Here is an 18,313-nt window from a genome sequence, read left to right on the forward strand (position 1 = left end):
CAGGTGGGATTAATGAAAAAATAAATTCCAATCATACTTTATACTGCATCATTTACAGGTATTTCATCGTCAGTAAATGAATCATCATTATCGTTTGGTTCAACCTGTTTATATAATCCTTTCATTTCTTCTTTCAAAACATAACACCATGTCTGTTTACCATCTATTCTTCTTTGTTTCCTTTCACATTTATCCTTAATGCTCATTTGAAAGTTTTTGTCTTTCATGTCTGATGGTTTGCAGCATAGAGCATTTTTACACGTCATACCTGCACACAATTCATCATAATGTGTATTTATCCATTCATCTAAAGGATTTGTTGATAATTCTATTAAATCTTGTTTGGCTTCAGTCATCGGTATAATTCGTACATTAAATGATGAAAGGTCGTAATTGAGGAAATATGTTAAAAGGTTATCATAAAATTCCTTTGTGCATGAATTCATTAAATTCTTGAAGTAATCAAATTGACCCTTAAATTTACCATTAACCCTTAAAACTACATATCTTCTGTCTCCAACTTCAATTTTGACAGGGTAGACGTTGTTAGTTATGAAAATGAAGTTTGCAACGTTCTGGGCAGTTCTTCTGGGTTGATTCTTTTCATTAATTCTTATTTGATTATCCGTAATAATTGATTTCAAAGCGTTGAAGTTTGCGAGTCTATCTTCACCAACATTCTTGAGTTCATTAAGTACACGAAACATTTTATTCTCAACAACCGAGTTAAAATTACCCGTTAGCTCACTTATTTCAGTAATGTTTTTGCATGAATAACCGGCGAGAAGTTCAGAAATAATGTCTGTAAATCTGTTTTTACCTGTTCCCTGAAGTCCTTTCAAAATAATTGCTGTTTCATTCTTAACTCCAGGATGTTGAATAATTGATGCAATCCAGCCGAGAAGGTATTTATACACTTCATCATTATTATCACAAATGGCTTCTTTAATGAAATTCATAAACATTTCAATTTTTGAGTAATCTGGCTTTTCGAGAACGTTGTATTTATAACCCTGAAACGTTGAGAAAACATCTGGAGAATCAGATTTGAAGCAAACACCCTTAACGGTTAATGAGGATAATTGATTTAGTAGTACATCCCATGCTATTATGGTTTTACCTTCTTCTTTAAATAATTTAATCATTTTGAGTGACTCTTTCATGTTTGATTGAAGAACGAATGATATTTGATTCATTTTGTCGTGTATGTTGTAATCCTTTTGAATGAAATATTTATTTACACAATCTACAAAACGAATGACACGTGATAAATCCTCAATTACTTCAGAACTGTTTTTATACTGATGATTTTCAGCCTTACGTCTAATATCTGTTATCAAGAATGAATCATCAAGTTTTATATCAAATGTTATTTTTGGTTTACATAATAAAGGTAAAACGTATTCATCATAATATTCCTTTTGATAAAGTTTTAGAATCTTCACCAAAACAAATGGAGAAGTCATTAAATGTGCATATCTACTACGTGCTTTTTCAAAATTACTTTTTGCATTTTCTGTTAAACTGCAGAAGTTATAAACGTTATCGTAGGCTTCATTAATTAAATGATCCGGAAATGAATTAATAGCTTGAAACAGTGTGAATAATGTTATTTCTTTTTCTAAATTCATGTTCCCACCGTCATTATGTACTTCAAAATCACTAATACCATCGACTATGCTCTGGGCAAGTTTATCGTCAATGTTTACATCTTTGTTTTCATTCATTATACTCTTTATTTCTTCGTTCTTCTGTTCAACCCTTACCTTAATATTCAAATCATTTAATATATCGTTTACGGTTCTAGTTAATGTTGAATCATAACTTCCACGAATGAATGAGTATGTTTTTATTGGTTCTGTTGCATTCTTGCGAACTCTTGAATCAGCCATAACCACTAATGAACGCTTTGAATCATCCATAGAAGTCATTATATCAATATCGTAATCATTGCATGAATAACATTTAATCATTCTGTTCGAGGCTGAATAGAAGAAATTAGTGTTGCAATAAATGTGAAGACCTCCTGAAGCGGTTTTAACGATAACATCTTTATCCGAAAGTTTTGATAAAATATCTTTTCTAACTGTTTCTTTAAGTTCATCATTGTACGATTTATTGATATCAACATCTATAATAGTTAAATTTGGAATTTTATTTACTAATAAAGCCGTACCAGTTTTCCTTCCTCTTCCTCCATCGTGTTTGAGGTAGTTATGTAAATCAATCTTATTTTCACCAATTCTTTCGTTGAGGGTTTTAGTTTCTGCCACAACTAATTCCTCAGCTAATGAATCAATGATATTTTCATCAGAAATGATAAAGTTGCTGTTGTTGTTTGTTGCTGTCATTTATATAGGAATAAAAAAATAAAAATAATTTTAAAACTAACTTTATTTTTGGACTGCATCAAATTTCCGAGACTGTTGTCTAAATGTCATGTTGTCATTAATTTTAAAAGAATTTAATTAACCTGGTGACATGGTGACGTGGTGACACCTTCAGTTATTCAAAAATAATTAATTATTGAATAACCTAAAATCATTAACGATATAATATATTTCTGTATTTCATCCGCTACTTTATTAACTAATTAACTTCAGACATAAAATATATTTAGTTCATAAAAATTTTTTGATTAATTTTGGCTTATTTTTATCCTTCCAGTAATCCTTTTCGAGTTCCGATAAATGTGTAGGGTTCGATTCTCTCAAATTTCTAGAAGGAATTTTATCATCCACACCTCCTTCATAAATGACAGTGTATTCATCTTTGTCTTCATCATAACTCACAATTTTATTAACTATACCTCTTTTCGCTTCATCAACCGTCTTAGCTAATCTTCCATTTTCGCTTTCAACTAATCGAAATCGTGGATAAAACGCAACCGAATGGTCAGCTGCTTTAATTAAATAACCATTACCCTGTGAGGAATCAACGATATAATAATCATCACTTAACTGATTTCTTACTTTTTCATGCGGTTTATGTTCAAGAATGATTCTAACTTTAGTTCCTGGTAGTAATGATGAACTTCTTCTTTCCTCCGTTAACATTCTTTTTTGTTTTATATATTCATCCTCCTCTTTTGAAGTCATTTCGTTTGGTTTAAATCCTGTGCTGTTATGAGTTGATTTATTATAAGCATTAATGACTTTATTCATTGATTCCTCCGTAAAATCTCTTTCTTTATTTAAATCTCTGAGCGTTCGAATGAAACGATTAATGATACCTAAAATATTATGGTTATGGTCTTCAGTCGTATAATGAGTAACATTATGTTTAATCAAAAATTCTGTAATTTCATTACTGAGGTATGCTGAATCCTGGTCTGAAGTTAATGAAGTGGGATGATGTTCTGCCACGAACGTCTGCAAAACTCTTAAAACTTCTTTTGTTCCTTTATTTTTCATTATATACGCAAAAGCTTTTCGTGTATTAACATTAATGAAAATCAAAAATGGTGGCTTTCTTCCTTTCTTACTCTGAACGAGTGTATCAAATTGATATGCATCATGGGTTTTAGAATAAATGGGAAGGTAGTAGTCGTATGGATTAACTTTAACTTGATGAACTATATTTTCATCATAAAATCTCTTAATTTCTGTTCCATCATTAAATCCCGCATTCTTTGCAGCTTCATAGAATTTTTTAAATGACCTCCACGGTGATGATTCGAAAACTTCTTTTAAACTCATTTATGTAGAAATAAATTTTACAAATTTCACGCTGTTCTAACCCATGCATAAACTGTAATATATGGTGGCATATAATCTGCACCACTTCCTGTTGTATTTGTTGTGAAAGTGTGTGAATGATTACCATTCCATGTTGTTTTGTGCTGAACTACTTTTGATGTATATTCTGTTGGAGAATAAACATTATCGCTGTTATAATCTTTTTGCCATTGATTTAAGAAACTACCATCAATAGTATGTTGATGGTCTCCAGAATCACTTGTAGTTCCTGTATGCTTATGTGGTGGAAGATTTGCTTCAGTAATTTTCTTTGAACCACCCGTTTGATTTGATGAATTAGCACAGTATAAGAATTTATCTACAATCTGCTGCCATGTACCAAAACCTAAAACACTTGCCGGATTTGTTGAATTCATTGATGTATATAAAGAACCAACAGGATATATGGCTTGTAATATTTCATTCTTCATACTTGCAATAGCATTTGTTGCATTAGTTCTAAATTCATCGAAACCATCGAGAATGTTAGTGAGATTATTATATTCCACATTCTTTTGACCCGGTAACTGATGATGTAATTGAATGTCATTAACTGTTAATGAATCGATATTCGAAAATCTTTCATTTATTTTACCATTGATAGTAATTGATTGACCCATTCCATCGTCCACTCTGTATAATCTATTGCACTGTTCTTAGCATATTCTGTTTTTTCATCTACATAAGTTTTGTCGGCTTTCTTATCTAACACTGCTGGTAGTTTATATGCTTCAAAGTTTCTGACATGACCTTCAATGTTCCTGCAACTGTTATCTAAATTGTTAAGAGTATCTTTTACGCTTGTACTTGGATTTTCTAAAGGTGCACTTGAACCAAGGTTAAAATTCAATATTATGTCGTCTGCTCTAACAGTTGTAAAGGATTCATGTGTATGGTTCTTGTCTGCTTTACTGTCTAATGAAGTTTGAAGTGAATTTATGTCGTTATGTTCTGTTATTAAATCATGCCTTAAGATTACTATTTCTTGATTTAACTCAGGATGCATATGATTTACATCAGCTTTATTTTTAATCGCATCTTCAACAGTTATTTTTGACTTAACCATCAAAGTAAATCTTGGTTCAACTAATACATCGTTAACAAAGAAGTATGAAGCATAAATTTCATCGTTATAATCAAATGCTTCTGGTGCTTTACCTGTTGTATCATAATTTATAACACATCTTATGTCATAACCTTCAGCACGAATGAATTTATATCTTCTTTCATTAACATCTTCCGTATTCACTTCTTCATCCTGTGTTAAATATCCATGATAATCCGTTATAATCTGTTCATCTGAACTTATATAATGAACATGGTCTTTATCTGCTTTACTATCTAATTTCTCATTAACATCATTCACTTCTAATTCAACTCTTCCGCCAGAACTCTTATTATCATTAATCTTTTTCATTAATTCAGTAATTACATCATAAAGACTGTATTCTGTTTTCGGTTATGTAAATAATGAGTCAAAATTTCTTTTCATCATTACATCGCTGACATTAATTATATCATCAATACCTTTTTCATTTATTCTCTTCATTAGTTCTGCAATAATGACGAATATATAATCTGTTAATTTATTCTCTTCATCAATGGTTATAGAATGATTTGAAATCGAATCATTAACACCTCTAAATAAATCAATAACTTCAGGATACACGTTTTTAATGTCTCGAATAACCTGACCCGTATCCTGTTGTTCCTCTGTTTCTTCCTCTTCGTTTATGTCTCTAGCCATCATCAACGCAGCCATAACCGGAGGGTTTGTTGCTACCTGTTCGAAAATCTGTCCGTTATGTACGGTATATCTAAATAATTTCTTTGTGTTTGTTAAAACATTTGAAACAAGTCTTTTAAAACCATCTACAAAATTTCCCGTTTCACCTAATGTTCTTGCAGCATCTACAAGTTCACTCATTCCCGCTTTCGACCCCAAAAACGTCCATATTCGCTAAGTCAAAAATGAAACCCAGTGGATCGAACTTAATTCCGCCTTCTTTTTCAATTTCAACGAACTCACTAACATGAGATTTTAAATATTCTTTCGTTAAAATCGTTTTCCCTAATGTCATGCTGTTAACGGAACTATCACCGTCAAAAGTTAACGAATTCAATTTCGTCATTGATGCTTTTATTTCATACACCGCTTTATCGATAGTTTTTGGCTCACCTTCTTTAGAAGTGTATGAAACATTAATGAATGAATTATATGTATTCATGAATGAGTTAAAATCAATGATTTTCATTAATGAAGCTTTTAATGATTCATTAACTGTTGAATCCCTTAATTCAATTACTGAACTGTCATTTATGAAAGGTACACTGCAAACCGTCGAGTTAGGGTCAAATGCCGAAGTCGGCTGGGGAGTATTAATTATATAAGTCATTAAATCATTAAGTGATGTAAATAATGTTGTTGTTTTTAATTTAATTTCTTTAGCATCTGTTATATACGGTAATTTTATTTCTGTAGTTTCTGAATTAAAGATATTCGCTAAAATGTTTTGTAAACTGTTTTGAACAGCTGTATAAACCGTTGAATTCGGAACCCTTACGATTTCACCGTCCATCAGAAAGGGCATTGCACATGGCGTAGTGCTTGGGTCAAATCTTTCGGGATTATAATTCAACATATATTCTAATGCTTCATAAACAGACCTATATACTGTTGTGTTATCTTTTTCAATAATTTCACCAGTTTTAATAAAAGGCATTGTACATGGCGTTAATATTGGAATAAATTTTTCATATTCTTTCCATGAGATATAATGTTCAGTTTTTCCATCAGTGATTATTAAATGCTCATCATCAAATGAAAACGTGTATGAACCAAAAATTAATCTTTTCGCCCTATCAGCTTCATAAGAATATGCGGATATACTCATATTTTTAATTATAATAAAAATGTTGTTCTATTTGCAAAGTACAGACCCTAATGATTACGGGACATTAAAATTACAAACTAACCTTGGTCTTCAGAATGAACCACTAGCTTTCAGAGTTCTTGATTTTAGCACTATCGCTTCATTTGTTATAACAGACTGTTGTAAACAGAAATTCATCAAAAGTGACACCTCAGAAAAGCTAAAATATTGAATTTTTGGAACTTTTGATAGAGCACGTTTTTAAATATTAATTAAAGTAAATGTATATTTTGTAAAGATTCTTTTTAATAAAAAAATAAAATTTTGAAGAAGAACACAAAATCTTCTGAAAAATAATATCACATAAACTCATATTATTTTCTAATATATAACTATTTTATATAAAAATCAAATTCAATGATCTTAAAAGCGAAGGATAACCCTCAAAATTTACGAATATAATGAGTGGGAATATAATGCTTATCTATCATAAAACCATATGAAATATCAATTTTTGCTTTACGCCTAATTTTTGACGACAATTAGCAAAAAATGTTAAATGTTAACACTCAGTCCATTTGAATATGAAAAATAAAATTCATTTTAAAGCAAGAAATAAATATGATATTGATACGTTAGAGAAAAAGATTCAGGATCTCATTGATGAAAAATTTAACGGAGCCCTTAACTGTGAATTAACTGATTCAGGAATAATAAAATTTAGTTCCGAAAAAGAATTTAAAATTAGTGATATGACTCATCGAGCACGTTTATTACTAGGTGCTTATCATCAAGAATTACCATTAAAATCTTCTATTGAAAATCAAAAATATATAATTGAAATGAAATCTGCACCCTACATATGTTATGGAAACTGTTTATATGTTGAATCAAAAATAAGTAATGTAACAGGAATATCAGGAGTTAATAATAAAAATTCTGTTAAAGAATATAAATCGTTCTGTTACGCCGTTAATTCTGTATTCATGCCTAATTTTCCGATTTTATTAAGGCACGAAGGAAAATGGGTTCGAATTCAACCACATCACTTAAAAGATATGACATTTAGATTAGTTGATTTTCAAGGCGAACCAATTGAAATTAAAGCTCCTGTGCAGATGACCATAGAAGTTGATTTTTGGTCTAATATAAGAGCTAATGGACTAGATGATGAACCAGGTATAAAAATATAAATTTTAAATTAATTCGTTAAAACATATTTCAAGCAAAGTTTATATTCTGTTGAAAGTTTTGTGTATTCATTCGAATATTTATACTTAAGCTCAACTCCTGTAGTTCCTGGTGTTTCGATTATTCTAACATTACCGATTTTCATAAATACCGGCATCTGACCGCAGCATTCGATTTCAGGGTCAAGATAATCAATAACGCACTGTTTCCCTGTTATTCTTGATATAACATTTTCTAAATCCTCCTTTGTTAATATTATTTGATTCTTACTAATAAGATTTGTCAAAAGCTTCTTATCGTCTTTGAGTAATATTGTTTGGTATAAATTAAGGAGGTAATGGTCTACGTTATCTGAAGGATTAGTTTGAATAGTTGAATATGGATTATCTTGAGCATCACGCGATATGATTGGTTCTAATGGAGGTGGATATTCTAACTTAACTTCACTGTTAGCGTTTGTGTTTGAAGCTGTGTTTAAATTAACGGATTTTAGCTCCGGCTCTTTATCTTTCAAGTTTTCGGAGCTGTAATTTTTGATTATAATATTATTTGTCGTTCTTGAATCAACATTCGACGTCGGTTCAATAGGAACATTCACTGCACCGGCTAAGATGGATTTACTTCTCATTTTCTAGAGAATAAAAACCTTTTATTACTATAAAAATGAATAATATCTTTGATAAAGGTTTAAACGTGAAACTTGAAAATGAAAATCTTGTTGAATTCACTGAAACGGGCGCAGTTTATAAAGATGTTGAGGTGTTAAATAAGAAATCAAAAGGCAGAAGTCGAAATATGAACATCGATTATAAACCATTTACTATTTACGTAAATGATGGATCTGGTGGTTCAAATATTAAATATGCAGAAAGTAATAGAGTTTATGCGTTAAAAGGTGAGGCACCATCAATTAAAAACAGTTATTCTAATCTTTATCCTCAAAAACTAACTGATCCAGAAAGTGTGGACATGAATGACACCAAAAATATAAACAGAAATGGTGATAGAGATGGATGGAATCTATTCACTACACCTCATCTAAAAATAAAGCTTTAAAATAATGTTGGTCTTTCCCAAGGTATATTTTTAACATTAATTGTATTAGTCATTATATGAATTTCTAAATATGAACGTGGTGAAATGAGTGATTTATAAGCATCCCAGATTTCATCAAAAGGTAATGTTATACCTGATTGCTTCCAAATTAATTCTATATCGTATTTTGAGAAACCTTGAAATATAACGAAATCAGTAATGAGACGTTTAATGTTTAAAGCTAAAAACCTCCACGTTTGCATAAGTATTGCTACAGTCATGTGATAATGTCTGACTTTAGTAATTAAATTAGCTAATGGTGAATCTGGTTTTGAAACTAAACCTTTACCAGCGAAATCATCACAAACTAATAAAGTGTTTGATGGATATTTTTTAAAAGGATATTTTGAAAGTTTTGAGAGAATGTAGTTTGTCAATCGTTTCATATCATACGTACCATCCTGCTGTCTCAAATGATGTTTATCAATAATTCTTTCCATTTCTTCCGAGGTCTTTTGCATTCCTGATTGTATGAATTCAACTATTGCATAATATTTCTTCTTTCTTCTTATATATCGTTGAAGAAAAGAAATTAATTCGCTATCTGGAACTTTAATTACTGATGCCTGAACTTTACCATAAACGTCTTCGCTGTTGAATCCATTGAATCTGAAGTTGCTGATATAATGATTTGGTCATAATATGAATTAATCGGAGAATAGCTTCAGAGCCTAAACGTTCAGTAATTAAAATATGACGAATTAAATTAAAAGTCTTTCCCGAACCCATTTTTCCGCAATAGAAATACACACCGTTTGAACAGAACTGATAATCCTTACTGAAGGGAAGAATTAATGAACTATTGAGTTTATCAGATTTTTCATTCATTTTTTCATCTACTTCTTCAAATAAATGTTTCATTTTATTATAATTAAAAATGCAAGTCAGAAATTTTGTTAATACCGTTCCCAGTCTTAATGATAAAAGTATTAAAATCTATTATGAGCACATATTTTCACAACCGTTTAAAATAATCAATGGTGAATACATTTATGAATACCCTAAACACTGGGTTGATTATAACACTGGCGAAAAAGCAATTGAAATAAGACAGATAAAAACCATTCCTGCAGGACGAACCATTGAATTATATAACTTTGGAATAATAAGAGATAATCATCAATATGATTTACAGATTTATATAGATTTAGACACAGGAGATGATATGACAGCATTTAATAAAAAGATTAAATCGGTTCTTATTGAACAGTTAAAAGGTGCCGGATATCCTCAACCTAATGAAGTTGATATGTTTTATAGTTTTGAAACTAATTCAATAGAATTTCGTGTTAATTCAAATTCAAAAGCTGGTTTCATATTTGATTTAAAAGATGGTGCTGTCGGTGATGAGATTGAAAATATATACACGAATAAAAATTTTCAAGAGATTACAGGAATTAATAATGATGAATGCTTTTATCGATTTGCTCAGTTCGGAGCAGAACAGATAACATTAAATGACCTCCTGGAGTACTTACCAAAATCAATTTCCATTAAAAATGATGATTATTTATTAACATCAATTTCATTTAATGGTGTTTGGTCCAGAGAAGCGGCAATCATTAAATCAAGTATAAGTGAATTCGCTGAAGATTCTATTTTATGTTTATCAAACTGTTTATATTCTCCGCCGAAGCATTATTCAATAACTAATTATGTTAATAAATTTAATATAAAATTAGTTGAACCATCGAGCCTAAAAGATATTGTCCTTCCTGATGACAGAAAAGATAGTATTATTATCGAACTCATATTAATCGCTTATTAAAATTTAATTATATATAAATGAGTTCAACGACTGAAAGCGCATGGGCTAGTTTTGATGAAGATCCTAAACCGCGGAACTATAATAGAATTGTAATTCCTGTAGGTCTTTTATTAGCTGCTGGTGCCGTAGCGGGACCATATTTATATAGAAATTTATATAGAACACCGATTAATTCAACTGCCGGGGCTGATCTTATTCCAACAGGTCTGAAAAAATCTACACCGATTCAAACAAGCCCGACACAGGAAAGGAACCGCGAACCACTCGCACGTATTAGGTCTTTTATTAATTATTTAAAGAATAGAAGAAATTAATTTGTAATAAATGACGTCGTTAAATGTAAAAATAATTTGTGATGATATTACTATCATTGATGATGTAAGTGAGTGTGATAACATAATTGATAGAATTAATGAACTATTAAAGAGGTTCAGTGGTGAAAAAGTCAGAGTTTCATTAACGTTTAGCTCCGATGAAAAATTTTATGAGTTAATCATTATGAGAAATGATTTTAATAAGCATTAAATGGTATTTTCAACACTATCAGCTTTGTATGGAGGTTATAAAGCTATTGACGGTTTAACTGGTGGAGCTGTATCAAAAGCTTTAAAAATAATGCTGGAATGCTTGTGGGAGCTGCTGCCAGAAAATTAAAATCTGAAAAGTTAAAGAAATTAGGTAACTGGGTCGCTGACCAGTCGCAAAACCTTTTAGGTGAAGATAATGAAATATCTAAGCAGCTAAAAGATTTTAAAGGTCAGTTGAATGGCGAAGAGTTTAAATTAAATTCACTTAAAGAAAAGGAGAAACAGCCAGAATATCCACCAATTGAGGCACCGCCGATTAATTCAGCACCTGCGCCATCACCAGCGCCAGTAACTGCAGTCGCACCATATGACCCTGGCGGTTATGGAAGACCTTTTGACCCTAAAACAGGAGGTTCTAATTGGTTCCATTACGGTCGAAGATATATTTTAGCTAAAATCGCAAAAGCAAAGAAACTGTTAAAAACTAAAAAGAAACCAAGGGTTTTAAAGCAATTAAATGGTTAGAGATGTTCTCGAATACCCTGCACCACCTGAAACGCCTAACAATAATGATTTATATAATCGATTGAAAACTTTAGGTAAAGCGTATTTATGGTTTAATTATCCTTATCATATGGCGGCTTATAAACTTTATAAACACTATAAAGAAAGTAATAGACCTTCAACCGACCTAGTTGATCCGCAGGAATTAAGGAAAAGACGACGATAAAAAATAAAGTTAATTTTAAAAATATTTTTTATTTTTTACTTTTAATAAAATGAGTACTAAAATTACTGAAGCAACAAAACAAAAGTTTTTAGTTGACTACATTAAATCAGGAACTATTCCAGAAAGTTTTTATGTTCATCAAATGAAAGATGGTAGAGTTCAATTTAGAAAAATTAAGCAGCCATTAGATAAAAATGGTATTTTGAGAAAGATTAAATTATATGAAGATAATATAGCAGAACTGAAGAAGAAGTTAGAAGAATTCGAAAAATCAAGATTAAGCGCTTAGCGGCGAGACCCATTTGGGTCATGAAATAATAAATTTTATTTTTATATAAAATGAATTTTACTAATAAATTATTAATTATTGTTTCATTACTTCTCATCTCCCGTGAAGCTCGTTTATGGTATGAATCTATAAAAGAGTTTGAAGACAGCAGCGATGACATTCCTGAATCATGCCAGCATATTTACTGTTGAAAATTCACAAGGTTAGAAATGAGGTTAGATATCGGGTTAGATATACCATAAAATTAATTTTATCATTTATGAAAAATTTAGTATATACAGAAATTAAAAAAATTTTGAGTTAATTTATTTTTAAGTTTATTTTTTAAAAAAATTATTTTTATTCTGCAGTGTTAAAATCTATGATAAAAAAAATAAATAAAAAAATTTTAATGTTAATTTTTAAAATTTATTTTTTCAAAAATTATTTTTTTATTTTGTAAAGTGTCAAAAATTTTAACGTTAATTTTTAAGTTTATTTTTTAAAAAATTATTTTTTATTTTTTGTAAATGTCAAAAATTTTAACGTTAATTTTTAAGTTTATTTTTTAAAAAATTATTTTTTATTTTTTGTAAATGTCAAATGTATTTTACGTGTCAAACGGTTTTTGTAAATTCTAGTAATTTTGGTTCCGAGGGGCGTAGACCCTTGGTACCGAATTACTAGATACTAACTGCTCCTTGCTGCTGCTTGACCTGCTATAGCTCCTTGATGCCATTGACCTGCCGTAGCTCCTTGATGCCATTGACCTGCCGTAGCTCCTTGATGCCATTGACCTGCCGTAGCTCCTTGATGCCATTGACCTGCTGTAGCTCCTTGATGCTGCTTGACCTGCCGTAGCTCCTTGATGCTGTAGCTCCTTGATGCTGTAGCTCCATGCTGCAGCTTGACCTACTGTAGCCCCTTGATGCTGCTTGATTGTAGATGTTGGCTTTGAATGATGCCGCTTGACCTGCCGTAGTTCCTTGCTGCAGCTTGATTGTAGATGTTGGCCTTGAATGATGCCGCTTGACTGCCGTAGCCCCTTGCTGCCGTAGTTCGTTGCTGCCGTAGCTCCTTGCTGCTGCTTGATCGTAGATGTTGCCCTTGAATGCTGCCGCTTGATTGTAGATGTTGCCCTTGAATGCTGCCGCTTGACCGTAGATGTTGGCTGTGAATGTTATCGCTTCAACCGCTAGCTCCTAACTGCCTCCAAACAGCCGTTTTGCTATGACCTCAATCACTTTTATTTATTATTTTAAATATTATTTAATTTTATTATTTGAATAGGCCAACTTATATTTGAGAAGCTCAATTTGAGACCACTTAATACATTGAAATATCATAAATATTGAAATATTAAAAAGTGTATTTCAAAATATTGAAATTATAAAAATTTATAATACTGAAATTGAGACAAATTAATAAATTCAATGTGTTTTTTTTTTGAAATAACTCTCAAATATTATTTTTTTGTTTATTTAATGATGAATAAATATGATTGCTTTAGTCAATCATAAAAACTAATTTAAGTTTAAAATAATGAAAGGATAATTTGATCGTTTTTTAAAATACAATTATTTTTGATGATTTGCAAGAATCTTTGAAAAGAATATAATATAGGTTCTATTTTTGTAAAATTTATCCAAATCATGTATTACATAAATTACGATTAAAACGATGAAAGAACCAAAAAGTGTGTTTTGTGTTTTGTTGTTGCGTGTTGGATGCGGGATCCTGTTATTTCCGAAATCGACAAAAAATTTGGAAATTTAATTTCCGAAATCCAAATTATATTAATGTTTTTAATATTCTTATATCAAAAGGATTAAAGTTCATTAAGAGAAAAACAATTCTTCTTCTTCAATCTATTGGCGCATTTATTTCTACACGCCAATAAGGAAGGGAAAATTATAAGACACCATGGTGTCTTCAAAACGCTAATTTTTGATATTTTTAACAACCCTATATATATGCACTTGTTTGGATGTCATAAATGCTTGCAGTGTTAATTTTGTCTCATGAAACTTTGGTCATGCGAATAAGTCTTCATCATTAAAGGAATTGTTTTTAATACAAATTGCCGAAATTCTGCTAGGAACGAAGTCAAATCTGATTTCTATTAAAGAGAACACTATGAACATGGAGTTTTCTTACCTTCTTTTTGGCTGCATGCAATCTGGATTTAATCTAATTTTTAATTTGTCTGCAAATAATCTCTTCATCTGGGAGATCATCATCGAAATCACCCATCCTGTATATATTAATGCCTTTTCATCTGGAAAGGGCAAACTAGCCCTCAATATATTTTGAAAGCATGTTATCATTATATTCTAACCTATTTGATCACTTATTTAGATATTGCACCTTGAATAATACAAACTGAAATAATATTGAGAGAAAAAAAATGCTTTTTACAATAAAATGAAAACATATGTTAGTAATAAGTTGATATTAAAATTAAATTTGCAAAATAATATGGGGATTTTTGGAATCATTATCCATAAATTCACATTATATACATATATTTCAACTCAATTAATTATTGGCCCTGGTATTCTTGGACTAAAGTAACGACCCCACGCTCCAATAGCATTAAACTATGGCAGTCCCAACGGGAGCCGCGGTAATTTACCGAGGTTTCCGCACACCGGTTCCTTTTTTAGGAATTTTTTAGATTAAAAAATATGCTTTGTAAATCATTTTTTGTAAATCGGCAAAAATTTGGAAATATTCTGACGACAATAAATCTGGGAATAGTATTTTAAATACGAGAACAACCTATTTAAAAGTGTTTCGCTCGATTTTGTATAATTTCAAATTTTCGCATATAGCTTTCCGTGAATTACCGTGATTTTACCGCCACATCAATAGTTTACAACACTTTTTCCGTAAAATTGAGTTACGGGAATCCGTAAGATTACCGTACCTCACTTCTAGTTGAAAATAGCATTAGTACATAATAAATAGATATATTATTCATATTTTTGATTTTGAATTACGGAAAAAGTGAGTTCAGAACTTCCAATTATTATTTGATTAATTATGTTAAAAATACTATAAGGAATTAAAATACATAATGTTGAAATTTGAATTACGGAAAAAGTGAGGGTGAAAGTGAAGTGAAAAAGTAAGATATTTTTTGTTGAAATAATCATAGTTGTACAATTTTGAAACTATATGTAAAGCTATAAATTGAATAAATTCAAAAAAAAATTGTTTATTCTTATTAATAAATTTATATTAATCAATATTTGAACAACCCGTAATTAAAATTGAATTCCTCTTAAAATTTAATCCACACGTTAATTTTTAATTGCTCGGCGAATGCCGAGCTTCCCTACTTCTCTTGTCATTCCTTCAAAAACTCTAATCTCATCGCACTTACAAACATCATTGATGTATTGTCGAGAAATCTTAGACTTGTTTGTCATTTGATTATAGCATTTGAAAGTCATCTCGAAAATCGATTAACAAGACAATTTCCCAAACATCTACATACAAGTAGATGATGGTAAACCCATTAGAGTTGTTTTGCTATGATTCCTCCAATCTTATGATGAGAAAATCATATCAAAACAGCTCTAATCGAAATTCTACACAGCTTAGCATCCAGCTAGTTCCAAGTAATGCGATTACAACATCAACGGCCAAAGCCTTTCAGAGTCATTTAATCATTTCTTCTCATCTCAATGTGAAGTGGCCCCAAACGAACTACAAGCTGACGTTACAACGCATTACAACACGGTTAATACGAGCATATACATTAGAGCTGCTTTGTTATGATCTCCCTCATCAATTGATGAGAGATCTCATTATGAAGCAGCTCCAATCGAACTAAAAACCTACATACAAATGAGTGAAAACAAATTCATTAGAGTTGTTTTGCTTTGATTTCTCTCATCAGAAGATGAGAGATACCAGAACAAAACAACTCTAATCAAACTTTCTACACAACTCAGCACAGTATCAATGCAAAGTAATGCGTCTGTATCGTTAACAAGCAAAGTTGTTTCGGGTCCTTCCATTTTGGAAGAATTCGGAACAACTTTGCGAATTGATAGTGTAAACCCATATACATGAAAGCGTGCATGCATAAAGACAGGTATTGTCAGCAATGACTACCTGCCCAGCTATGAGTGATCAGAGAATTACCATCTCGGGCTTTTTGAGAACGTTTCAGCCAGGACCCTCGTATGTTGACTGTGAGAAAGGCATCCTTTATCTGAAATAGATGCTTTTCCAACAATCAAATTCGAAGATCTTCGATGTTGTTGTAAAAAGAGAAGGAGAAGGAAAGAAGAGGAAGGAGAGGAAGAAGGAAAGGAAAAGAAGAAGAAAAAAAAAGAAAAAAAAAGAAGGACATATTAAATATAATGCGCACTTAATAGTGCCGAGGCGGCGGAGCCGCCGAGACGCGATTTTTTTGACCCTATATTACCGCACGGCAATGTTTTTCTCGATTTTGTACAGCCCTACATTAAACCATCCATTTTCGGTATGTCCTGGAGATCCATCTATTAATGTATTATCATAATGGTAGGATTTTGCTAGTCCCTTAAATGTATCCCAGCTATCCCCTAATACTTTTTTGTATCCAACACTATCGGATGTTGATGTTATATATTCTTTTTGCATGAATATTTGATAGCTATTGATCTCAGGATATTCTAATAAAAAATAATAAAAGCCAGACTTTTTATAACTTAGAGAATACAGATCTTCGTCATCAATAATACTATATAGTTGTGGTTCAATATTATATTTACAGTTTTCTTTCGTAAAGTAATGATCTCCAATTGAATCATGATGGAAAATTAAAAGCCATGATGATCCACTGAATTGCTTTACATTTCTCCGATATAAATTAAACATACTAGCAAAGCTTTCATTGTTATGTTCAGCTTCTTTCTTCAAACTTTAAGGGTATGATATGTGATATGAATTTTTTTCGTTGCAAAGCTTATATATCTTCGAACACTCATCAAATTTCGCACACATCTACAAGAAATGTGATATAATTCGCGTGCATTTTATATTCTAATTCCGTGATGTAAATCAAATTAATTTCATTTATCACGGAAAAACCATACATTTCGAATTCATAATTGGTTGTTAAGAAATGGACGGAGATAAGGATGTCAATTTGGAAGAAAAGTGAGAAAATTCCTAAAATGCTAAAAATGAATTTTCCAAACAGACTTTTTTATCTCATTTTTTTGATTTTGAAAAAAAATTGGAGAGAAGAACTCTTCATTTTTGAATTTTGTCACGATGGTTTTAAAGTATATTAGACACATGTATTGATATTACTATTTTTGTATATTTTGAGAGAAAATCCCTAAAAAGTGAGAAAATCTGAGACGGTTTGAGAAAATATATAAACTATTGAAAATTTGAATTAAACTTCTAATTTGGAAAAAAGAAATTTGGAAAGAAGAAAATTCAAAAATCGAGATTTAGACTCGGTATCAAATGGAGAACAAAATGTTTCTTCATATGAAGGAAAAAAATTTTCTTGAGAAGAAATAGAGTTTTTAAAATTTTATTGTAATGTAATAAAATAAACAAATATTAAAATTATTTTTGATAACAAGAAAATTCCCAACAGAAAATATTTGAGACAAAGAAAAAAAGAAAATTGAAAAATATTACTCTCCTTTACATTTCTTGAGATTTCAATTTATTTTATAAAATTGACAATTTTATACGTTTAGATGAAAATAAGTGATTTTGCTTGAAATAAAAATTATTGTTTGTTTACAGCTATCAAATAGATTTTTGCTATTTTGATTAAAATTTGTTAATCAAATTAATAATTTTTTCTAAATATCTTAAATATCTGGATCACTCACTGATACGATGAATTAAACGATAAAAATAATACAAACTCAACTAAGTTTCCTGTCTTTCAACCAAAAAATATTATGCAATTTAAATTAAATTGTTTATTCAAATATAAACAAAGATGAAATAATTACAGTTATCATAAACTTTATGAATAACTCTGTAATTGGTTCAGATTTTCGTAAAATATTTTTATTAAAATCGATAAGAATATGTTTACCTAATCATCACATATCTATAAACAAGAGTAGAGTGATTTTATCATCGAAACTTTTTA

At 30.4% G+C, this 18,313-nt stretch overlaps 8 protein-coding genes across 8 annotated transcripts, besides 5 other annotated features; 2 read left to right on the forward strand and 6 right to left on the reverse strand.

The window, feature by feature from the left end:
- Positions 1 to 10,661: part of a mobile genetic element that runs on past the window's edge.
- TVAGG3_0605680 (uncharacterized protein) lies at positions 39 to 2,351 on the reverse strand (the record flags this gene model as incomplete). The annotated part of the gene is made up of 1 exon (XM_051239884.1): positions 39 to 2,351. The coding sequence occupies one exon, from the start codon at positions 2,349 to 2,351 to the stop codon at positions 39 to 41; it is 2,313 nt and encodes a 770-aa protein (XP_051097708.1).
- On the reverse strand, positions 2,622 to 3,698 carry TVAGG3_0605690 (integrase core domain containing protein family; the record flags this gene model as incomplete). Its single annotated transcript, XM_051239885.1, has 1 exon — positions 2,622 to 3,698. One exon carries the CDS (start codon positions 3,696 to 3,698, stop codon positions 2,622 to 2,624), a length of 1,077 nt encoding a protein of 358 aa, XP_051097709.1.
- Positions 3,725 to 4,168, reverse strand: TVAGG3_0605700 (keratin-associated protein family; the record flags this gene model as incomplete). The annotated part of the gene is made up of 1 exon (XM_001295605.2): positions 3,725 to 4,168. One exon carries the CDS (start codon positions 4,166 to 4,168, stop codon positions 3,725 to 3,727), a length of 444 nt encoding a protein of 147 aa, XP_001295606.2.
- TVAGG3_0605710 (keratin-associated protein family) lies at positions 4,324 to 5,154 on the reverse strand (the record flags this gene model as incomplete). The annotated part of the gene is made up of 1 exon (XM_001582750.1): positions 4,324 to 5,154. One exon carries the CDS (start codon positions 5,152 to 5,154, stop codon positions 4,324 to 4,326), a length of 831 nt encoding a protein of 276 aa, XP_001582800.1.
- TVAGG3_0605720 (uncharacterized protein) lies at positions 5,657 to 6,631 on the reverse strand (the record flags this gene model as incomplete). The annotated part of the gene is made up of 1 exon (XM_051239886.1): positions 5,657 to 6,631. One exon carries the CDS (start codon positions 6,629 to 6,631, stop codon positions 5,657 to 5,659), a length of 975 nt encoding a protein of 324 aa, XP_051097710.1.
- Positions 6,789 to 6,826: a mobile genetic element.
- TVAGG3_0605740 (uncharacterized protein) lies at positions 7,812 to 8,429 on the reverse strand (the record flags this gene model as incomplete). Its single annotated transcript, XM_051239887.1, has 1 exon — positions 7,812 to 8,429. The coding sequence occupies one exon, from the start codon at positions 8,427 to 8,429 to the stop codon at positions 7,812 to 7,814; it is 618 nt and encodes a 205-aa protein (XP_051097711.1).
- A 626-nt stretch (positions 10,662 to 11,287) lies between the features above and the next one.
- Positions 11,288 to 11,716, forward strand: TVAGG3_0605750 (protein of unknown function, DUF4107 family; the record flags this gene model as incomplete). Its single annotated transcript, XM_051239888.1, has 1 exon — positions 11,288 to 11,716. One exon carries the CDS (start codon positions 11,288 to 11,290, stop codon positions 11,714 to 11,716), a length of 429 nt encoding a protein of 142 aa, XP_051097712.1.
- Positions 11,717 to 11,970: 254 nt separating this feature from the next.
- TVAGG3_0605760 (uncharacterized protein) lies at positions 11,971 to 12,202 on the forward strand (the record flags this gene model as incomplete). The annotated part of the gene is made up of 1 exon (XM_001288315.2): positions 11,971 to 12,202. A coding segment is annotated over one exon (232 nt), but the record flags the coding sequence as incomplete, so codon positions are not given.
- Positions 12,203 to 14,790: 2,588 nt separating this feature from the next.
- Positions 14,791 to 16,667: a mobile genetic element.
- Positions 15,876 to 16,136: a mobile genetic element.
- Positions 16,468 to 16,618: a mobile genetic element.
- Positions 16,668 to 18,313: the final 1,646 nt, after the last annotated feature.

Source organism: Trichomonas vaginalis, chromosome II, assembly GCF_026262505.1.
Source record: "Trichomonas vaginalis G3 chromosome II, whole genome shotgun sequence".
Classification (NCBI taxonomy): Eukaryota; Parabasalia; order Trichomonadida; family Trichomonadidae; genus Trichomonas; species Trichomonas vaginalis.